Raw genomic sequence first — 19,794 nt, forward strand, 5'->3', positions numbered from 1 at the left:
CGGAGCAGCAGGTGGGAGAACAGCGTGATACACATCTACCAGGACCTGGGTGCGGAGCTGGCCAAGAGGCGTGCTGGATTCAACTGGGTGGAGGCAACCCTCTTCAGCAAGGCCGTGAAATTTGGAATGCTACACCCAGCGAGGCTATGGGTCACGTACAAGGAACAGCATCACTATTTTCAGACGCCTGACGAGGCGTGGTCATTCGTCAAACAAGAAAAGCTGGACTCTAATTAAAGGACAGCTAAGCTTTGGTGGAATGTGGCGGTGGGGCTGGGTAAGACGGTACTGTTTCTAATATAAGATTGTATACAATGTTGGATGCGTAAAAGGGCTGTGGTGGTGGCTGGAGGGTGCAGTGTTTTCAGCAATGTTGAGATACGGAGGGGGAAGGGGGCCCTGTACTCTGCGAATTTTCGGGAAGTTGGAGCCTTGGTTCAACTTGTCTCCTCACGGGGCAATGTTAGTGTCTTCTGTTTATTTTTTGTTGCATATTACTATTTACTCACTGGGGCTGGAGAGGTAGTTTAATTGGTTTATTCATGTGGGGAGAGGGGTCCGGACAATGAGGCGACAGTCTGATCAGTGCCAGGGGCGGGAGCTGCCAGGGTCAGCATGGGTCAGCTGACTCTCGGAAGCGTAGTGGGGGGTGAGCAAGTGCCCAGCTTGTGCTTGGTGGGGGGTTTTGGGTCATGGGGCTGTTGGGGGGGAAGCGGGGGATGCTGCTTTGCTGACAGGAGGTATCAATTTTGGGGTACCAATTGAGGGTCGAGGGCGGCGGCTCCCTGTGGGGGCGCTCGAGGAAGCGAAGGGTCCGGGCTCGAGGTTGGCCAAGAAAGGACGATGGCTAGTCGGCCGGGAGGGGGGGGTTAGCCCTCCGTCCAGGCTGATCACATGGTATGTGAGGGGTTTGAATGAGCCAGTCAAAAGAGCGCGCGTGTTCGCGCATCTAAAGGGGTTAAAGGCAGACGTAGCAATGCTTCAGGAGACACATTTAAAGCTCGCGGATCACACGAGATTGAGAAAGGGATGGGTAGGCCAGGTGTTCCATTCAGGGCTGGATTCGAAGACCAGGGGGGTAGCAATTCTGATGCGTAAGGGTGTGGCATTCGAGGCTGGAAGAATTCTGGCAGAAAAGGGGGGCAGGTATATAATGGTGAATGGAAAGTGGGAGGGGTTCCGGGTGGTGTTTGTGAACATCTATGCTCCGAATAGGGATGATGTAGAATTTATGAGACGCATGCGAGGCAAAATCCCGAACTTAGAGTCACACAACCTGATCATGGGGGGAGACTTAACATAGTAATTGACCCCGAGCTGGACCAGTCAAAGTCCAGGACAGGGAAGCGACCGGCAGTGGCTAAGGAACTGAAGGGTTTTATGGAGCAGATTGGGGGTGGGGTGGATCCCTGGAGGTTCGCGCGGCCGAAAGCGAAGGAGTTCTCTTTTTTCTCCCACGTTCATAAGGTTTATTCCTGCATAGACTTCTTTGTCTTGAGCAGGGCGTTAATCCCAAAGGGGGCAGAATACTCAGCAATCACAGTTTCGGACCATGCCCTGCACTGGGGGGACCTGATGCTTAATGAGGAGAGAGGGCAGCGCCCACTCTGGAGACTGGATGTGGGGCTGCTGGCGACGAAGAGGTTTGCGGGCGGATTAGCAGGAACATCCAGGATTACCTGGAAACAAACGATACGGATGAGGTAGCAGCGGCAATGGTCTGGAAGGCTCTGAAGGCAGTTGTCAGAGGGGAACTCATCTCAATTCGATCCCATAGGGAAAAGAGAGAAAGAGCGGAGAGGGAGAGATTGGTGGAGGAGATACGCTGAGTGGACAGGAGATGCGCGGAGGCCCCCCGAGGCGGGGCTACTGAGGGAGCGGCGGAGTTTGCCTGCTGACCACAGGGAAAGCGGTAGCACAGCTGAGGAAGGCAAGGGGGGGCAGTGTATGAGTACGGGGAGAAAGCGAGTAGAATGCTGGCACACCAACTGCGAAAGAGGGAGGCGGCCGGAGAAATCGGGGGAGTAAAGAATAAGGATGGTAACACGGTCTTGGATCCAGGGGGGTGCACGGAGTCTTTAAGGAATTCTATAGTAAACTATACGAGTCGGAGCCCCCGACGGAAGCGGAAGAGATGAGGACATTTTTGGACCAGTTGAGGTTTCCAAAGGTGGAAGAGGACCTGGTGGAGGGGCTGGGGGCCCCGATTGAATTGGAGGAGATTGTCAAGGGTATAGAGGGCATGCAGTCGGGTAAAGCCCCGGGGCCGGACGGTTACCAGGTAGAATTCTATAAGGAATCTTTGAAAATATTGAGCCACTCCTGATTGAGGACCTTCAATGAGGCTAGAGAGAAAGGAACCCTCCCCTCAACAATGTCACAGGCTTTGATCTCACTCATTCTTAAACGTGAGAAGGACCCGGAACATTGCGGATCCACAGGCCGATTTCGCTTTTAAACGTGGATGCCAAATTGCTAGCTAAGTTTCTGGCTACAAGAATTGAGGATTGCATCCCAGGTGTGATAGAGGAAGACCAGACTGGTTATGTTAATGCCAGACAACTCAATACCAATGTCCGGAGACTTTTGAATATTATTATGATGCCCTCAGAGGGAGGGGAGGAAGAACTGGAACAGCGATGGACGCAGAGAAAGTCTTTGACTGGGTGGAGTGGGAGTACCTCTGGGAAGCGCTGGGGAGGTTCGGGTTTGGTGAGGGCTTTATTGGCTGGGTAAAATTGCTGTACCAGGCGCCTGTATCAAGTGTATGTACAAACCGGCTGAGGTCGGGGTACTTTGTGCTTCACTGGGGAACGAGGCAGGGGTGTCCCCTCTCCCCGTTACTATTTGCCCTCGCTATAGAACCGCTAGCTATGGCACTGAGAGCCTCGAGGAACGGGCAGGGGGGAACATTGGGTCTCGCTGTACGCGGATGATTTGCTCCTGTACATTTCAGACCCTGTGGAGGGATGGGGGCGGTTCTGCGGATCCTGAGGGATTTTGGTAGTTTTTTAGGATACAAACTGAACATGGGAAAGAGCAAGTTGTTTGTGATCCAGGCCAAGGGACAGGAGGAGGGACTGAAAGAGCTGCCACTCAGGATGATGGAGTAAAGTTTTCATTACCTGGGTATACAGGTGGCCAGGAAATGGGATGCCCTGCACAGGCTCAACCTGACCCGATTGGTGGAGCAAAGGGAAAGGGACTTTAAAAGGTGGGACATGCTCCCGCTGTCACGGGCAGGGAGGGTGCAGACCGTGAAAATGACTGTCCTCCACAGATTTTTGTTTGTCTTTCAGTGCCTGTGAGTAGGATCTTTACGGGCTTTGTGTGGGTGAATAAGACCCCGCGAGTAAGGAGATCGCTGTTGGAGCACAGTTGGGGGGGGGGGGGATGGGTTGGTGCTGCCGCCGAACTTTCGCAACTACTACTGGGCAGCTAATATAGCTATGATTGGGAAGTGGCCGATGGGAGGGGGGGGGGGGGCAGCGTGGGAGCAGCTGGAGGTGGTGTCATGTAAAGGTACTAGTCTGGGAGCTTTGATAACTGCTCCTTTGCTGTTCTCGCTGACCCGTTACTCCACAAGTCCGGTGGTGATGGCGACACTGCGGATCTGGGGACAGTGGAGGAGGCACCAGAAGGTGGAGGGAGCACCAGTCTGGACCCCGATATGCAACAAGCACAGGTTTGTCCCGGGTAGGATGGATGGTGGGTTCCAGAGCTGGCAGAGGGCAGGCATCAGAAGGATGGGCAATCTGTTCATAGACGGAAGTTTTCCCAATTTGAAGGCGCTAGAGGACAAATTTAATCTGCTGCCAGGAAACGCCTTTAAATATCTGCAAGTACGAGCCTTCCTGAAAAAACAGGTAGTGGCCTTTTCTGACTCTGCCGCCATGGAGGATACAGGACAGGGTGGTCTCCGGTACCTGGGGAGGGGAGGGTGTCGGATATCTACCAGGAACTACAGGAGGCGGAGGAAACCCCGGTGGAGGAGCTCAAGGTCAAGTGGGAGGAGGAACTAGGTGAGGAGTTGGAAGCGGGTCTGTGGGCAGAGGTCCTGGGCAGGGTTAATTCCTCCTCATCATGTGCCAGGCTCAGTCTAATTTAATTTAAGGTGGTCCACCGGGCACACATGACGGCAGCAAGAATGAGCAATGTTTTGGGAGTAGAAGACAGTTCTATAAGGTGCAAGGGCAGCCCTGCAAACCATGTCCACATGTTTTGGGCATGCCCGGAATTTAGAGTGTTCTGGCAAGGGCTCGCGAGGGCAATGTCCAAGGTGCTTAACACACGGGTGGTGCCGAGTCCAGAGATAGCGATCTTTGGAGCGCCAGAAGACCCGGGAATTCAGGGGGCGAAAGAGGCCGACGTCTTGGCCTTTGCCTCCCTAGTAGCCTGGAGACGGATTTTATTAATGTGGAGGGACTCGAAGTCCCCGAGTGTAGAGACTTGGGTCAATGACATGGCTGGGTTTCTCAGCCTCGAGAAAATAAAGTTTGCCTTAAGAGGGTCTATGCTAGGGTTTTCTCGGAGGTGGCAGTCACTCGTCGACTTACTCGGGGAAAATTAAAATGTCAGCAGCAGCAGCAATCCGTTAGGGGGGGGGTGTGAGTGCTTCATTGGGATGGTGTGGGAAGACTGGGTCGCGTGGGGTAATGTCTATTTAATTGTTATTGTATATTCTCTTTTTGCACTATGTTAATGTTCACTCTAGTTTGTTTTGTTATGGTTACTACTGTTTTATTATGAAAAATTCTGCAAAACCTTAATAAAAATACTTTTTAAAAAATACTTCCAAGAGCCTCATACAGAAAAGTATGGAAGCAATGGTTATATGAGAATTTTAAATTGATCTGCAGAAATTTATTCCAGAAAGTGATCTCATTTAATATGGGAATATATTTTTTTTTTTGTAACAATAACAATGGAAACTTGTCTCTCCCCTTTAGCTGGTGGAAGCTTTGATCTCCTTGACAACACCGATATACATCTACACTTTCCAGCTGGAGCTGTTACAAAAGATGGACCATCTGCCGGTGTCACTATAGTAACATGCCTTGCCTCTCTGTTCAGTGGCCATTTGGTGCGTTCTGATGTAGCTATGACAGGTGAAATAACATTGCGAGGCCTTGTTCTACCTGTGAGTATCTAAATTTCTGAAGAAAATTATCCTTAACTCTCACTCTTTTTACAATTATTCATCAATATGGAGAATATTTAATCAGTGTTTAACACATAAGCTAGATAAACTTCAATAAATGTATATAGTTTCACTTTCTTTTATTCAATTATTAATAATGACAGTAATTAGATTCTTTGTGGCTCCAATTTAGTCTCACTCTTCACACTGCAGTTCTTTTTCTTGTGAAAATATATCATGTATCACCCAAAGAGTGGTGAGCCTGTGGAATTCATTACCATAGGAAGTAGTTGATGCTGAAACATTGAACATATTCAAGAGGCGGCTAGATATAGCACTTGGGGAGAATGGGATCAAAGGCTATGGGGAGAAAGCAGGATTAGGCTATCAAGTTGAATGATCAGCCATGATCGTGATAAATGGAGGAACAGGCTCGAAGGGCCAAAAGGCCTCCTCCTGCTCCTATCTTCATGTATCTATGTATGTTAAATGTTGTCAGGGAAAGCTAGCCTTCAACTCCAGTTATACCATTGTACCTTTCTTACCAGAGAATATTTTTGAATTATTTCTTTGTTTTTATTTAAATATTTACTGGATGTGTGTCCTGAAAGGCGAAGTCCTGCCTCTCACTGAAACCTCCCATTTTACAAAACCTATCACCATCTAACATGCCAAGCCACCATGGTGGTGGTGTGGTTTTATTACATCTTGGTTTCTCTCCCCTCCTCCTGGCACCTACTCCACCTAAATTGTTCTGCCATCTCTCACCATTTAGATAAGTTTATTTTTTATTCTTCCTGTCAAAATGGACAATCTCACATTTTCTCACATTGTACTTTATTTGCCAGCTCTTTACCCTCTGACTTAATGTGTCCCTTTGTAGCTTCCTGATGTCCTCTTTATAATTTACTTTACTACCTATCTCTATATGTTGTCAGCAAATATTAGAACCAAATGTTCATCCAAGTCATTTATAGAAATTGTAAAAGGTTGAGGCACCAGCACTGATCCTTGTGACCAGAAAAAAAACTTTTATAAGACCATACGAAATAGGAACAGGAGTAAGCTGTTCGGCCCCTCGAGCCTGCTCTGCTATTCAATAGGATTGTGGCTGAACTGACATTCCTTACGTCCACATTCCTGCTCTTTCTCCATAACTCTTGATTTCCTTACTGGTCAAGAATCTATCTATCTCAGCCTTAAATATACACAAGGACTCTGCTCCACAGCTCTCTGTGGCAAGGAGTTCCAAGAACACTCAACCCTCTGAGAGAAGAAATTCCTCCTCATCTCAGTCTTAAATTGTCATCCCTTTATTCTGAAACTATGCCTTCTGATCCTAGACTCTCCTATGAGGGGAAACGTCCTCTCAGCATTTACCGTGTCAAGCCCTTAAGAATCCTATATGTTTCAATGAGATTACCTTTTATTCTTCTAAATTCCAATGAGTAGAGTCTCTACCTGTTGAATCTTTGCTCATAAGATATTTCCTCCATACCGGGGATCATGCTTGTGAACCTTCTCTCAACCACCTCCAATGAAATAATATATTTCCTTAAATAAGGGGACCAAAACTGCTCACAGTAGTCCAGATATAGTCTTAACAGTACCTTGCACAGCTGCAGCAAGACTTCCCTACTCTTTTATTCCAGCCCCTTGAAATGAGGGCCAACATTGCATTCGCCTTCCTGATTACCTGCTGCACCTGTGTGCCTGCTTTCTGTGTTTTGTACACAAGTATCCCCAAGTCCCTTTGTGCTGCAGCTTTCTGCAGTTTTTCTCCATTTAAATAATCTTGTTCTTTTGTTCTTCCTACCAAAATGAACAACTTCACATTTTCCCACATTATACTCCATTTGCTAACTTTTTGCCCATTTACCCATCAATATCTCTTTGCAAGCTGTTTGTATCCCTCTCGCAACTTGCCTTTCCAATTATTTTTGTGTCGTCTGCAAATTTGGCTACAGTACGTTTCACTTCCTTCCTCCACGTCATCAATATATATTGTAAACAGCTGACATCCCAGTACTGATCCCTGTGGAACCTCACTGGATTCAGGTCACCAATGTGAAAAAGAATACCTTATCCCCACTCGCTGTTTCCTGCCCATTTGCCAATTCTCTGTCCATGGCAATATCTTACCTGCAACACCATGAGCTCTTATCTTATGACTTAACCTTTTATGAGGTTGATGTTAGGTTAATGGGCCTATGGTTATCCTATTGCCTCCTTTTTGAATAGAGGTGTCTGTTTTCCAACCCTCTGGTACTTCTCCAGAATCCCATGGATTTTGGGAAAATTACAACCAATGCATCCATTATCTCTAGCTACTTCTTTTAGGAACCTAGGATGCAAGCCATCAGGGCAGGGAGACTTATCTGCCATTAGCCCCATTTGTTTGTCTAATACTACTCTATTATTAAATATGTTATGTTATATATGTTAAAGATGGTGATGGCATTTAATTCCTCCCCCATATTATTGAGTATTAATGGGATGTTCGAAGTATCTTCCACCGTAAAGACTGATGCAAAATATGTTTAACTCCTCTGTTATTTCTTTGTTCCCTATTACTATCTCCCCAGATTCATTTTATAAGGGGCCTATGTTCATTTTGACCTCTCTCTTCCATTTTATATATTGAAAGAAGCTCTTATTGTCAGTTTTATCTTCGCTAGTTTGCCTTTGTAGTTTATTTTCTCCTTCTTTATCATTTTAGTCCTCCTTTGCTGGATTCTGAATTTATCCCAGTCTTCGGGGCTATCACTGACTTTTGCCTCCTTATATGCTTTTTCTTTCAACTTAATACTCTGGACACTAAGGGACAATTTAACGTGGCCAATCCTCTAACTTTCTCATCTTTAGACTGTGGGAGGAAACCAAAGCACTCGAAGGAAACCCACGCAGACATGGGGAGAATGTGCAACCTTCACGCGGGCAGTCAGCCAAAGCTGGAATTGAACCCGAGTCCCTGGCACCGTGCTGCCCCTATCCACCCAGTCCATTTTAGCTAACTCTATCTTCATTTCATTGTAGTTCCCCTTAAGTTAAACACAGTTGTTTCCGACATATGTTTCTCATTCTCAAACTGAATATCCATCATATTGTGATCACTACTACCTATGCTATCTCTGTTTTCTGTTAGCTAACCAATCTTCTCTCCATGCCAATAAGTTACTCCCTACATCATGAGCTTTTATTTTGCGCAATAACCTTTGATGTGACACCTTATCAAATGTTTTCTGGAAACTTAAGTACAGTGCATCCACCGGTTCGCTTTTATCCATAACACATGTGACCCCTTCAAAAAACACCAATAAATTGGTTAAACATGATTTTCCTTTCACAAAACCATGTTGACTCTGCTTGATTGCCTTGAATTTTTCTAAGTGTCCTGCTATAACATATTTAATAATAGTTTCAAACATTTTCCCTTTGACAAATGTTAGTCTAACTGTCCTGTAATTTCCCACTTCTGCTTCCCTTTTTGAATAAAGATGTTTTATTTGTCATTTTCCAATCTAGTAGAACCTTCCTGATTCTAGGGAATTTTGGAAAATTATAACCACTGCATTAACCACCTCCCTAGCCACTTCTATCAAGACCCTAGGATGAAGTCCATCTGGACCCAGGAATGTATTTGACGCAGCCCTAGCAATTTGCTCAGTACCACTTCTCTGGTTATTGTAATTTTTCTGTGTTCTTCCTTCCCTTCCATTTCCTGATTTACAGCTATTTCTGAAATGTTACTTGTGCCCTTTATCATGAAGACAGATGTAAAATACCCGTTCAATTCATCTGCCATCTCCCTGCTTCCATTATCAATACCCAGACGCACTTTCTATAGACCTACGCTCACTTTGTTAACTCTTTTCCTATTTAAATATCTACAGAAATTCTTTATATTTCTAACCATCTTTCTCCCGTACTCTGATGTTTCACTCCATGTTAATCTTTTTCTTTCTTTGCTGTTCTTAGCGATCCTCTCAACCTTGTCTCTCATAAGCCCCTCTACTTCTTCATCAGCCACATTGAGCCCCCACTGACCCCATTTACTTGTGTGTTTGGCCCTAAAATAAACTCTCCCAATCTCTGCTTGGCCTTTGACTGTCTATCGAAAATGCAATTTCTGCAGCTGTTGATCTGCAAGAGCCCAAAAGCATAAGGAAAAGAGCCAAATTGAGACATGACGAGGCAAAATTTCATTGTAGCAATTGTGAAATTCTTTGAAAAATAAGCTTCCATTTGACTTCTCAGTTGGAGGGGTTCACCTTATTCTCTGACATCTGCAGGACAATAAATTTTGAACAGTGCTATTATAATTCTGACAGGGGAGGCGATGGTGTGGTGGTATTATCATTGGACTAGTAATCTAGAGACCCACTGTAATAATCAGGGGACCTGGGTTCGAACAGCAGATGTTGAAATTTTAATTCGATAGAAATCTGGAATTAAAAGTCTAATGATGATTGCCACCCGTGCAGTGTTGGCTTGGGTGGCACGCATGTTCGGCGTCATCTCCTGCTCCTACATGCGGTTCAACTCCTCCAACTGCACCTGGAGGCGCTGGATGGTTGCTGACAGCCCTTCATGTTGTCCCTAGCTCTGTGACTACATCGCCATAATAGATGGGACTGCTCTTTTCTGTAGCCCGAAACCTATCTGGACGGCAGCTAGTCCCTGGGGTTGGGCTGCCCTCTGATCATCCGTCCCCTCGAGAGATCCTACCTTCACCTGCTGTGCTGTACCACAACAGGTGTGGTGAGCACCAGATAGTGCCTCAGGAGCCTCTTCACTAAATTGCACAGCCGAGGTGAGTGTCTCTGGGATGGTGGAGGGTGTTGGAGACAGCTGTGACGGGAAATTAGTGTTGTTCCCAGACTGGTGCTCTGAGATGTGTCCAGCTGTGGGTCGAGGGCTCCTGTTCGTGTTCTCCTCCTCGCTGCTCTACTCCTGGGGTTGTAGTTGGGGTCGGGGGATACCAGAAGGGCCCGTGTCATCGCTAGGTGATCCTGCAGACACAAGATATGACGTATGATTGGTGTTGGTATGTTGGTGTTTTGGGTGGTGATGGAGGTGGCAGTCAGAAGGAGAGTGTGGTGGTTGAGGGGCAGTGTGGAGGGGGAGTGCAAGGGGAATATGGGATGGGGGGTGTGTGGGGGAGGAGGTGTGTGTTTATGTTGGAGGGGTGCGCAGTGTGATGGGGTGGTGGGGAGGGGGCAGTGTGGTGGGGGGTGTGGGGAGATGCTGGTGTGGGGGTGGTGGTGGGGGAGGTGGTGGTGTGAATGGATGTGGGGGCAGGTGGTGGAGGGGGGGATGTGGGGGTAGTAGTGTGGGTGGGTGTGGAGAGGTGGTGGTGGCGGTGGTGACACACATGCCATGGAGAACCACAACTCAGCAGGGTCTCACTTGCTCACCCGATGCCGACCTCCGCCTCAGCGACTACAGAAATGTGGGCCACCTCTCCTCCACTGCACCCAGTAGGACCTCCAGCTCGCCGTTGGTGAACCGCCGTGCCGCTCTCCTTGCTGCCATCTTGTTGGCTGGGATGAGTGTGTGGGAAGTGGAGTGTTTATATGTGGCTGCAGCTTGTCGGCCTCTTGAGTGCCAATACAAATCAGTTTTCCATTGGAATCGGTCGTGTTTCATATGGTGCCAGTGGAATGTTAGATTGATCTGGGAACGGCGCCAATTTTGCTGTCATAGAACATCACCGATTCAGTCCCGGTATCAGCACTTAGATTCTGGCATGGAGAATTCTGCTGATAAGCTTGGGCTTTTCCAAAATGAAAGGCTTTTAACCACCAACGGAGGTTGACTGGTCGAGATTAGGATATCCAGCGATTGGTTGCTTTCACTGGGAGACCTGGGAAAGGAGGAGATGTGCAATATTTTGCCACATGGCATGATACAGAGAGGCATAAAGTGAGCCCAAAGCAGTCTGTAAACTCGGTGAGTTCACCAATCATTGACATGGGTACCACCATTACACGTGAGAACACCACCCACCAGGTACATGGTACATACTCGTGCGACTCAGCCAACATTGTCTACCTCATACGCTGCATGAAAGGATGTCCCGAAGCGTGGTACATTGGAGACACCATGCAGACGCTGCGACAACGGATGAATGGACATCGCGTGACAATCGCCAGACAGGAATGTTCCCTTCCAGTCAGGGAACACTTCAGCAGTCAAGGGCATTCAGCCCCTGATCTTCGGTTAAGCGTTCTCCAAGGTGACCTTCAGAACGCACGACAACGCAGAATCACCGAACAGAAACTTATAGCCAAGTTCCGCACACATGAGTACGGCCTCAACCGGAACATTGGATTCATGTCGCATTACATTCACTCCCCCACCATCTAGCTTGGGCTTTAAAATCCTACCAACTGTCCTGGCTTGAGACTATTCACATCTCTTTAACCTGTGATTATCCCTCTCTCCAGTTGCTCTGTCTGGACCCGTAAAGACTTAATTATCTGCAAAGACTCGCATTCAAAGTATCGTCTTGCATCATTGACTTTGTCTATATATATGTTTCTGGAACCCACCTCTTCATTCACCTGAGGAAAGAGCTGTGCTCCGAAAGCTAGTGATTCGAAACAAAACTGTTGGACTTTAACCTGGTGTTGTCAGACTTCTCACTGTAATTGGTAAACAGTTCTTTATTTGACTAAACAGCCAAAGAGGTTACACTCAGAGGCAGCATTTTCTAATTTAGGATTTAATTTCTTCAATCAACAACTCTATCACAATGCTGTGGCAAACCTTTCCTTGCCTCAGCAATGTCAGTTTCTGTTGGGATCTCAGATTATCTTGTTTAAGTACCCTGCCTTCCTTCATGCTGCATATAAACCAATCAATCTGTAAAGGAGAAAGTACCAAATGTCAGGCTGCCTGGGTTTCTTATCTCAGGGCAGTACAGTTTGCAACAATTAACGGTCTGAAAATCTTCAACTGTGTGTGTATATATATATATATATTGTATACAATTGTCTTATAAAGAGGGAGCGCTTCTCAAACAGGAGTTATTTATGATTAAAATATCAGTTTTCATTTTTGGAGGAACTGGAACCTACCTACCTTGTTTATTATCTGTTTAACATTTTTAATTTCTGTGTTCTAATAGGTGGGTGGAATAAAGGATAAAGTTCTAGCTGCACACCGAGCTGGTCTGAAGACAGTTATTCTACCAAAACGAAATGAGAAGGACCTTGATGAGATTCCTGCCAACGTGAGGGAAGATCTGGATTTTGTAACTGCTTTTTGGTTGGATGATGTACTTAATGCTGCATTTGATGGCGGATTTCCAGCTGACTCACGACATAGTATTTTGAATAGTAAACTCTAAAATCTTTGCTACTTAAATCTGTTTTCATTGTAGGTTAAACTTTAATGCAAGTTTCATGATGCAACTAACACATCATTTCTGAAGAAATTATTGTACTTGATTTGTGATGCATTACAGAATTCAGGCTGCAACCACAGATTCCTGTGCTGTGCTATGTTGTCAAAGGTAGGTATGATCTGAAGGCAAAACACTTACCTTGGCAAAATGAAAAAATGGTTTTGGACCACAATACATACAATCCAGTGGATAACTTTTGACTTGGGCTTTTTCAACAAGAAATTACATATGAGCTGGAGATAGAGAATAATATCAAACAAAATGAGTAATAAATACATTAAATCTATTTTGCCAAAATTCTTTCTTAAAAAGTTAGCAATATTTCTGTTACATTGTGACACATACAATGTAATGAAAATTGTACAGTCAAGAAATTTATTGAGCTGTGCGTCCAGCAACAACGGTGATGGATCTGTTAATAAAAACTTAACTAATTTATAAAGTGATGATATTTAACTGTTAATGCTCATAGCTGTAATGTTGGCAAAAAAAATCTTTTCTCCAACCTAATCACGCTTTGTTTCTTTTGTCCAAACAAATCTTTGCCCATAATTTTATTTAGCAGAGCGGATTGTATTTTAGCTGGATATTTCTTTTAAGTTCCTTGGAAATTAATAATAATAATCTTTATTATTGTCACAAGTAGACTTACATTAACACTACAGTGAAGTTACTGTGAAAATCCCCTGGTCGTATGGAAAGCACAAAATAAATTTATCTCAAGTGATTTCCTTAGTGATCAAGCCAAAGTTTATTCAGGACAAAATCACAAACAAAAATTAAAGACTCATTGATGAAGCAAATATAATGGAGCTGTTGGTTTGCACGATTCTGAAAAGAAAGTGACTTGCAGCATAAAGAGCAATGCAGACATGCAGTGGTTCTGATTCAGTGCAAAGGATTCTTAAATATAGCAATGTGTATTTAAGAGTAGCTGTAAATCATTTTGTTCAGATAGGTAGTATTCTAATATGCCAGACTATATTTTCATCCTCCATATAGATGGTAATTTTTATGAATAAGCAGAGTAACTAGCTGCACTTCCCAATATGCAGGCCTTATAAGTGAAGCTCCATGTCAAACCACACACTCATGAATTTGTCCTTATGTGTGTAATCTATCTTAATAATTCCACAGAAGCCATGTGCTGACTCTGCACAAAAAACTGGCATTATAAAGTTAGCAGGCTCCCAAAGCCAAAGTTTTGCACTGCCAGCAATGCCGCATAATCCATCTGTATTTGCATTGTCTTACTCCCAGTTCCCTGCATTTTCATTGGATACTCCTGTAACCCTCCACAAACTGTTTTACGAGGAGTCAAGACCTGGAACACTCCCTCTACAATGTGGTGGGGAGTACGTCAAAAATTTTGTTTGAGATGAATTGGTTAATAATATTGCCTTGGTCTGTAAGAACCAAGAACCATGATCACATCTAGAACAGATTGTGGGAAGGACTACAAAAAAGGAAAATTCTGCAGACTCTGAACTAAAAAAAATTTAAAATGCTATAAATTCTCAAAAGGAACTGGCATCATTTGTGGAATGTCAAACAGAGTTAATGGCCTGGATTTTCCACTCTTGACACTGAGCAAACCTGCATTAAGAGGACCAAACAGGAGGTGTGCATGGCTGCAAAATTAAAATTATGTGTCCAATACTGTCACCTGCCATTGCGCCATGCCTGGAAACATGGCAGGTTGCAACCCCCCCGCCCCCACTCCCACATACTTAAAGCAACACTGGGTTTGCTATTCAAATGCATGGTCCAAATGTTCCATGGGATTGCCATTTACTTTGAGACAGGTGGGTTCCTGGAGTTGCGTGAACTAAGCCAGGTAAGTCAATTGGCGAACCTTGGGAGAAGCCAGCTGTAAAGTTGGGCATCTTTTGAAAGGTAAGTTTAAAGCTTTTGAAAATTCCAACTGTCATAATTAGATGCTATTTGAAAAATTAAATATTGCTGCAGCGATTGATCATCAGGATCTATTCTTAAAAGAGAGCATTAAATTGACCAGCGCTGTGTGAGGATTCGGATACATTAGAATACATTATCCAAGGGATAAAGTCCGCTTCTTCAATCTTGATTTTCACATTGATATAATGTGCTGACGTCTGCTGAGGCTTAAGCATTTCCACTATCCACTGGGTATAAAAACCATAATAACGCTGACAGGTTTTGAAATACTAATTGAAATATTTTTTAAATCATCCATCCATTTAAAATCCCCTTTAAAATTTGCACCTTACAAACGGGTAAACCTGTCAAACACAGTCATTTGTAATGTAAATGTCACCACAGTCCCAGAGGAACATAGAACAAAGAAAGGTACAGCACAGAAACAGGCCCTTGGGCCCTCCAAGCCTGCGCCGACCATGCTGCCTGTCTAAACTAAAATCTTCTACACTTCCAGGGTCCGTATCCCTCTATTCCCATCCTATTCATGTATTTGTCATATAGGCTGCTCTTCCCTTCCATAGAATCCATAGAGTGCAGAAGGAGGCCCCTTCAGTCCGCACTGACCCTCTGAAAGAGCACTACCTAGGTTCACTCCCCCATTCCGTCCACCTAACGTTTTGGACACTGAGGTGAAATTTAGCATGGCCAATGCACCTAACCTGCACACCTTTGGACTGTTTTGGGAAACCGGAGCACCCAGAGTTTAAGACGAGGGAGGTTATGCTGCAACGGTATAAGGTGTTAGTAAGGCCACACCTGGAGTATTGTGTTCAATTTTGGTCTCCTTACTTAAGAACGGATGTACTGGCGCTGGAGGATATGCAGAGGAGATTTACTTAGGTTAATCCCAGAGTTGAGGGGTTGGATTACGAGAAGAAGTTGAATAGTCTGGGACTGTACTCGTAAGCATTTGGAAGGATGCGGGGGAATCTTATAAAAACATGGGGAGGTTGTTTCCACTGGCGGGTGAAAGCAGAATTGGGGGCATAGCCTCAAATAAGGGGAAGTAGCTTTACAACTGAGCTCAGGAGGAACATCTTCACCCAAAGGGTTGTGAATCTATGGAATTTACTGCCCAGTGAAGCAGATGAGGCTTTTTCATTGAATGTTTTCAAGATAAAGGTAGATAGTTGTTGAAGAATAAAGGATTATGGTGTTCGGGCGGGAAAGTGGAGCTGAGTCCACAAAAGATCAGCCATGGTCTCATTGAATGGTGGAGCAGGCTCGAAGGGCCAGGTGGTCTACTCCTGGTCCTAGCTCTTATGTTCTCAAAACCCACGCAGACACGGGGAGAATATACCAAACTTCACACAGACATTCACCCGAGGTTGGAATCGAACCCAGGTCCCTTGCACTCCAGGTAAGGGGCAAGTTGGCATCGTTCAGCATCACTAACCAACTGTCCAGCCAACTGACCAATTTATACTCGCATTAGAAAAAAATCTTTAATCCATTTAACATTTCTTAATCTTGTCCAAGTAAACAAGCAGACATTGCAAAAACATTTCAAAGATAAACTTCTTATAAGCTCATAAAACTGTCACAGCCAGCAATCCTCTTTATAGCTGTGTAAACATTCCTCACAGGGATGAGTTCATTAGTGAGTCTTCAGGATAAGCCATGCATTCACAATGAAGCCAGCTGACAAAACAGATGTCAGGTACTCTTTTCAGCCTGCTTTGTTGATACATTTGTGAGATGAATGGAACTGGGCTTTATCCCAGCAGATAGAGGCAGGCCTTCTATCCTGCGGTCTCCGTATCCGTCCTCCTCCTTGGAGAAGGTGGAAACAACTCTAGCCCACATCCAAAATTCCAGGTGAATGTGCTGACTTTCTGAAGCATGATAATATGAAAGAATTTGGACTCTGTATTCACAAGTTCATAATGGTCATTGATCTCATTAGGTTTTGTGAAATCTGGTTGGGGTGGAATGGCATGGTTGTTTAATCAGACACACAGCCAAATGTTTTCACGTAGAAAGATTAACCTTAAATGCTGGGGAGGTAGCTTAAAGGATATATAGCTTGAAGCAGGTGACTGCTATTAATCTGTTGAGAATAATTTGTTAATAATCTGTCTGTGTAATTATCTGGAAGCTGGAATCTCAATCAAGAAGCCATGTTGCTTCCCGATTCTTCCACCTGCAGTGCAGGAATCGGGCTGGATTTTCCGGAGCCCGACTTCGAAATCATGATTTAGTAAATGGGCTGGATTGTTCCACCCCGCCTGCCGCAAGATTGGATTGTATTGGATTTGTTTATTGTCACATGTACTGAGGTAGTGAAAAGTATTGTTCTGTATGCAGCTCAAACAGATCATTCCGTACGTGAAAAGAAAATACATAAAAGGTTCTCCTGTATATATTTTAAGAAGTCCACTCCTCCTAATCCCTTAACACTATGACTATCCCAATTAATGTTGGTAAAATTGAAATCAACTAATATAATTACCCTTATTATTTTTTCCCACCTCTGCGAATTGTGCACATATTTGCTCCTTGATTTCCCACAATCGGAGTCTATAATAAACACCTAGCAATGTGGCTGTCCCTTTTTTATTCCTCAACTCTACCCACAAAGCTTAATTTGATGCCACCTCCAAGGTATCATCTGCTTACTGCAGTAATCGACTCCTTAACTAATAATGCAATGCCTTCTCTTTTACCTGCTCCCCTGTCTCACCTGAAGATTCTACATCCTGGAATGTTAAACTGTCAATCCTACTCCTCCCTCAACCACATCTCTTGTGATGGCTGCTATATCACAATTCCACCTGTCAATCCTCACCCTTAACTCATCTGTTTTACCTGTAATACTCATAGTATTAGAGCAAAGGCATCCAGTCTTGCCTGACAAACTTGAAAATTAATATGGCTGTATTCTGTCTGACTTGATTGCTTTACTGTACTATGCTGTGTCCCTATTCTAACAATCCGTATCCCCTCCTGCCGAACACTAGCAAACCCACCTGCAAGGATGTTAGTCCAGCTCTAGTTCACATGTAGACCGTCCCACTTGTACAAGTCCCATCTTCCGCAGAAATGGTCCCACTGATCCAAGAATCTAAAACACTCCCTCCTGCACCAATTCTTAAGCCACTCATTCATCTTCGCTATTCTTCTATTTCTGTCCTCACTATCACATGGCACTGGGAGTAATCCAAAGATTACAACCCCAGAGGTCTTGCTTTTTAGTCTACTGCTTAGTTCCCTGAGTTCTTGAGGCAAGATCTAATCCCTCTTTCTACCTATATCATTGGTACCAACATGTACCATGACGTCTGCCTTATCACCCTCCCCCTTCAGGATGCCCTGCAGCTGTTCAGTGACATCCCAGACTCTGGCACCAGGAGGCAACACACCATCCTGGAGTCACGTTGACGGCCACAGTAGCATCTATCTGTTCCCCTCACTATCGAATCCTCTATTACTATTGCTTTTCCTCCCCTCCTATACAGACAAACTGCCAGTGGTGCCAGAAGTTTGGCTCTTTCTGCACCCCCTGGAGGAACAAGCGCTCTCATCAGCCTCCAAAATGGAATACTGATTTGCGAACAGGACCTCAGCAGACTCCTGAACTATTTGCCTGTTTCTCTTGGACTGCCTGATGGTCACCCATTCCGTTCCTTCAAGTCCCTTCAGCTGCAGTGTGACCACCTCTCTAAATATGCTACCCATGATGCTTTCAGACTTGCAGATGGTTCACAGTGCTCCCAGCCGCTCTTCCAGCTGTGAAACCCAATCTTCCAGACCTGCAGCTGAACACACTTCCTGCACATAAACTGGTCCCGGGCATTTGAAAAGTGCCCAGCTTCTCATATAGAGCAGGAGGAGCATACCATGGCTTTGGGTTCTCCTGCCATGACTACACCCTTTAAATTTAAAACTTTAGAAGAGTTTATAAAAAGAAAATAAATAAATAAGTCCCTACCCTTGCTTAAGCAACGACTTACAATTTAATATAGTTGGAAAATGCCTCAGGACGTGCTTACCAATCAGCTGCTCCTGTTGGTCCCACACCACTTTCTGAACTGTGACGTCACTTTGAAATGCTGCCGCCTGTCCCTATATTACTGCTGATTTGCCCTGCCACCGCTGTAAAGGTAAGTGGATCAAGCCTTACATTACTGCTCTTTTGTACTCTCCAGAGCCAGAGGTTCTCATCCAAGGTCTGAGCTCCGCCGCTGCCACTGAAAAGTAAGTCTCCGAATACTGACTCACCAACTTTGATCAATTTAAGTGTCCTCTTGCCTCATGACCGAATTCGAATGGACTGAATTTCGTTGATTCATTAGGTGCATCCCTAATTACAAATGGTATAAACGGAATTCCTTTCTCCCAATCCTCCTGATAATCCTGAGTATAGGTCCTCAACATGGTCTTTAAAGATTGACGTCACCTTTCTAACACTTCCTGTGATTCTGAATGATACCCAGTTGATTTAAATTGCTTTCCTCCTAAGCTATCCATAACTTAGCTGAATAACTGACATTAAATTGGATCCTTCATCTGATTAGATTTCCTTTGGTAGTCCATACCTGGTAAAATATTTAGTTAATTATTTTACAACCCTCTTAGCTGTAACATTTCTTAATGGAATAGCCTCTGGAAATCTAGCAGATACAAACATTAAAGATTTACTCGCAGCTGTATCCCTTAAAATCATAATCTTACCTACTTCACCGTGTACATATGACTAAACCTTATCCACACAAACAAAATCTTTAAAAAGTTCTGCCACCTGAAAGATCTGCCACCTGTTTACCACCAACCTGATCCACCAACCTCTGAACAGGCTTTGCACTCTTTTGTACCTCTTTCGCTGGAACTATAATAAACCACTTTAATAAACCCCACTGGCTTATCTTGTTTGAACCGCTCTGCCTTCCCAGTACTTTTCTTAAGCAATACTGCGACTTCATGTGTCCAACTTTATTACAATGAAAGTATTTACATTTTCTTATCTCTTTTCCACTGTCTTAGGTTTCCTTTTTAACCTGAAGCAAACTCTCCTTAATATCTCCAACTAGATTTCCTTTGCCTGCCCACCTGTGTATTTCTCATTTTCCAGTTCTTAACCTTCTCAGATTGAAATTGATATTGAAAACCAGACCTTGATTTATGAATTAATTCAAAATCATCTGCCATTTCTGCTGCCAGTCTAGCAGATTTAACTCTTTATTCTTCCACAAGATGTCTCACTACTGTGGGAAGTGAATCTTTAAATTCTTCCAAAATAATCCTTTCCCTAAGAGCATCATATATTTGGTCTATTTTTAATGCT

The 19,794-nt window shown here is 44.5% G+C and overlaps 1 protein-coding gene across 1 annotated transcript in view; it reads left to right on the top strand.

Moving 5' to 3' along the window:
• Positions 1-13,061, top strand: part of LOC119971298 (lon protease homolog 2, peroxisomal-like) — a 166,377-nt gene extending 153,316 nt beyond the window's left edge. The window contains 2 exon segments of the mRNA XM_038806660.1: positions 4,950-5,140; positions 12,273-13,061. Coding sequence (XP_038662588.1) covers positions 4,950-5,140; positions 12,273-12,494 — 413 coding nt within the window. The 3' untranslated portion in view covers positions 12,495-13,061.
• Positions 13,062-19,794: the final 6,733 nt, after the last annotated feature.

This window comes from Scyliorhinus canicula, chromosome 9, assembly GCF_902713615.1.
Source record: "Scyliorhinus canicula chromosome 9, sScyCan1.1, whole genome shotgun sequence".
NCBI lineage: Eukaryota > Metazoa > Chordata > Chondrichthyes > Carcharhiniformes > Scyliorhinidae > Scyliorhinus > Scyliorhinus canicula.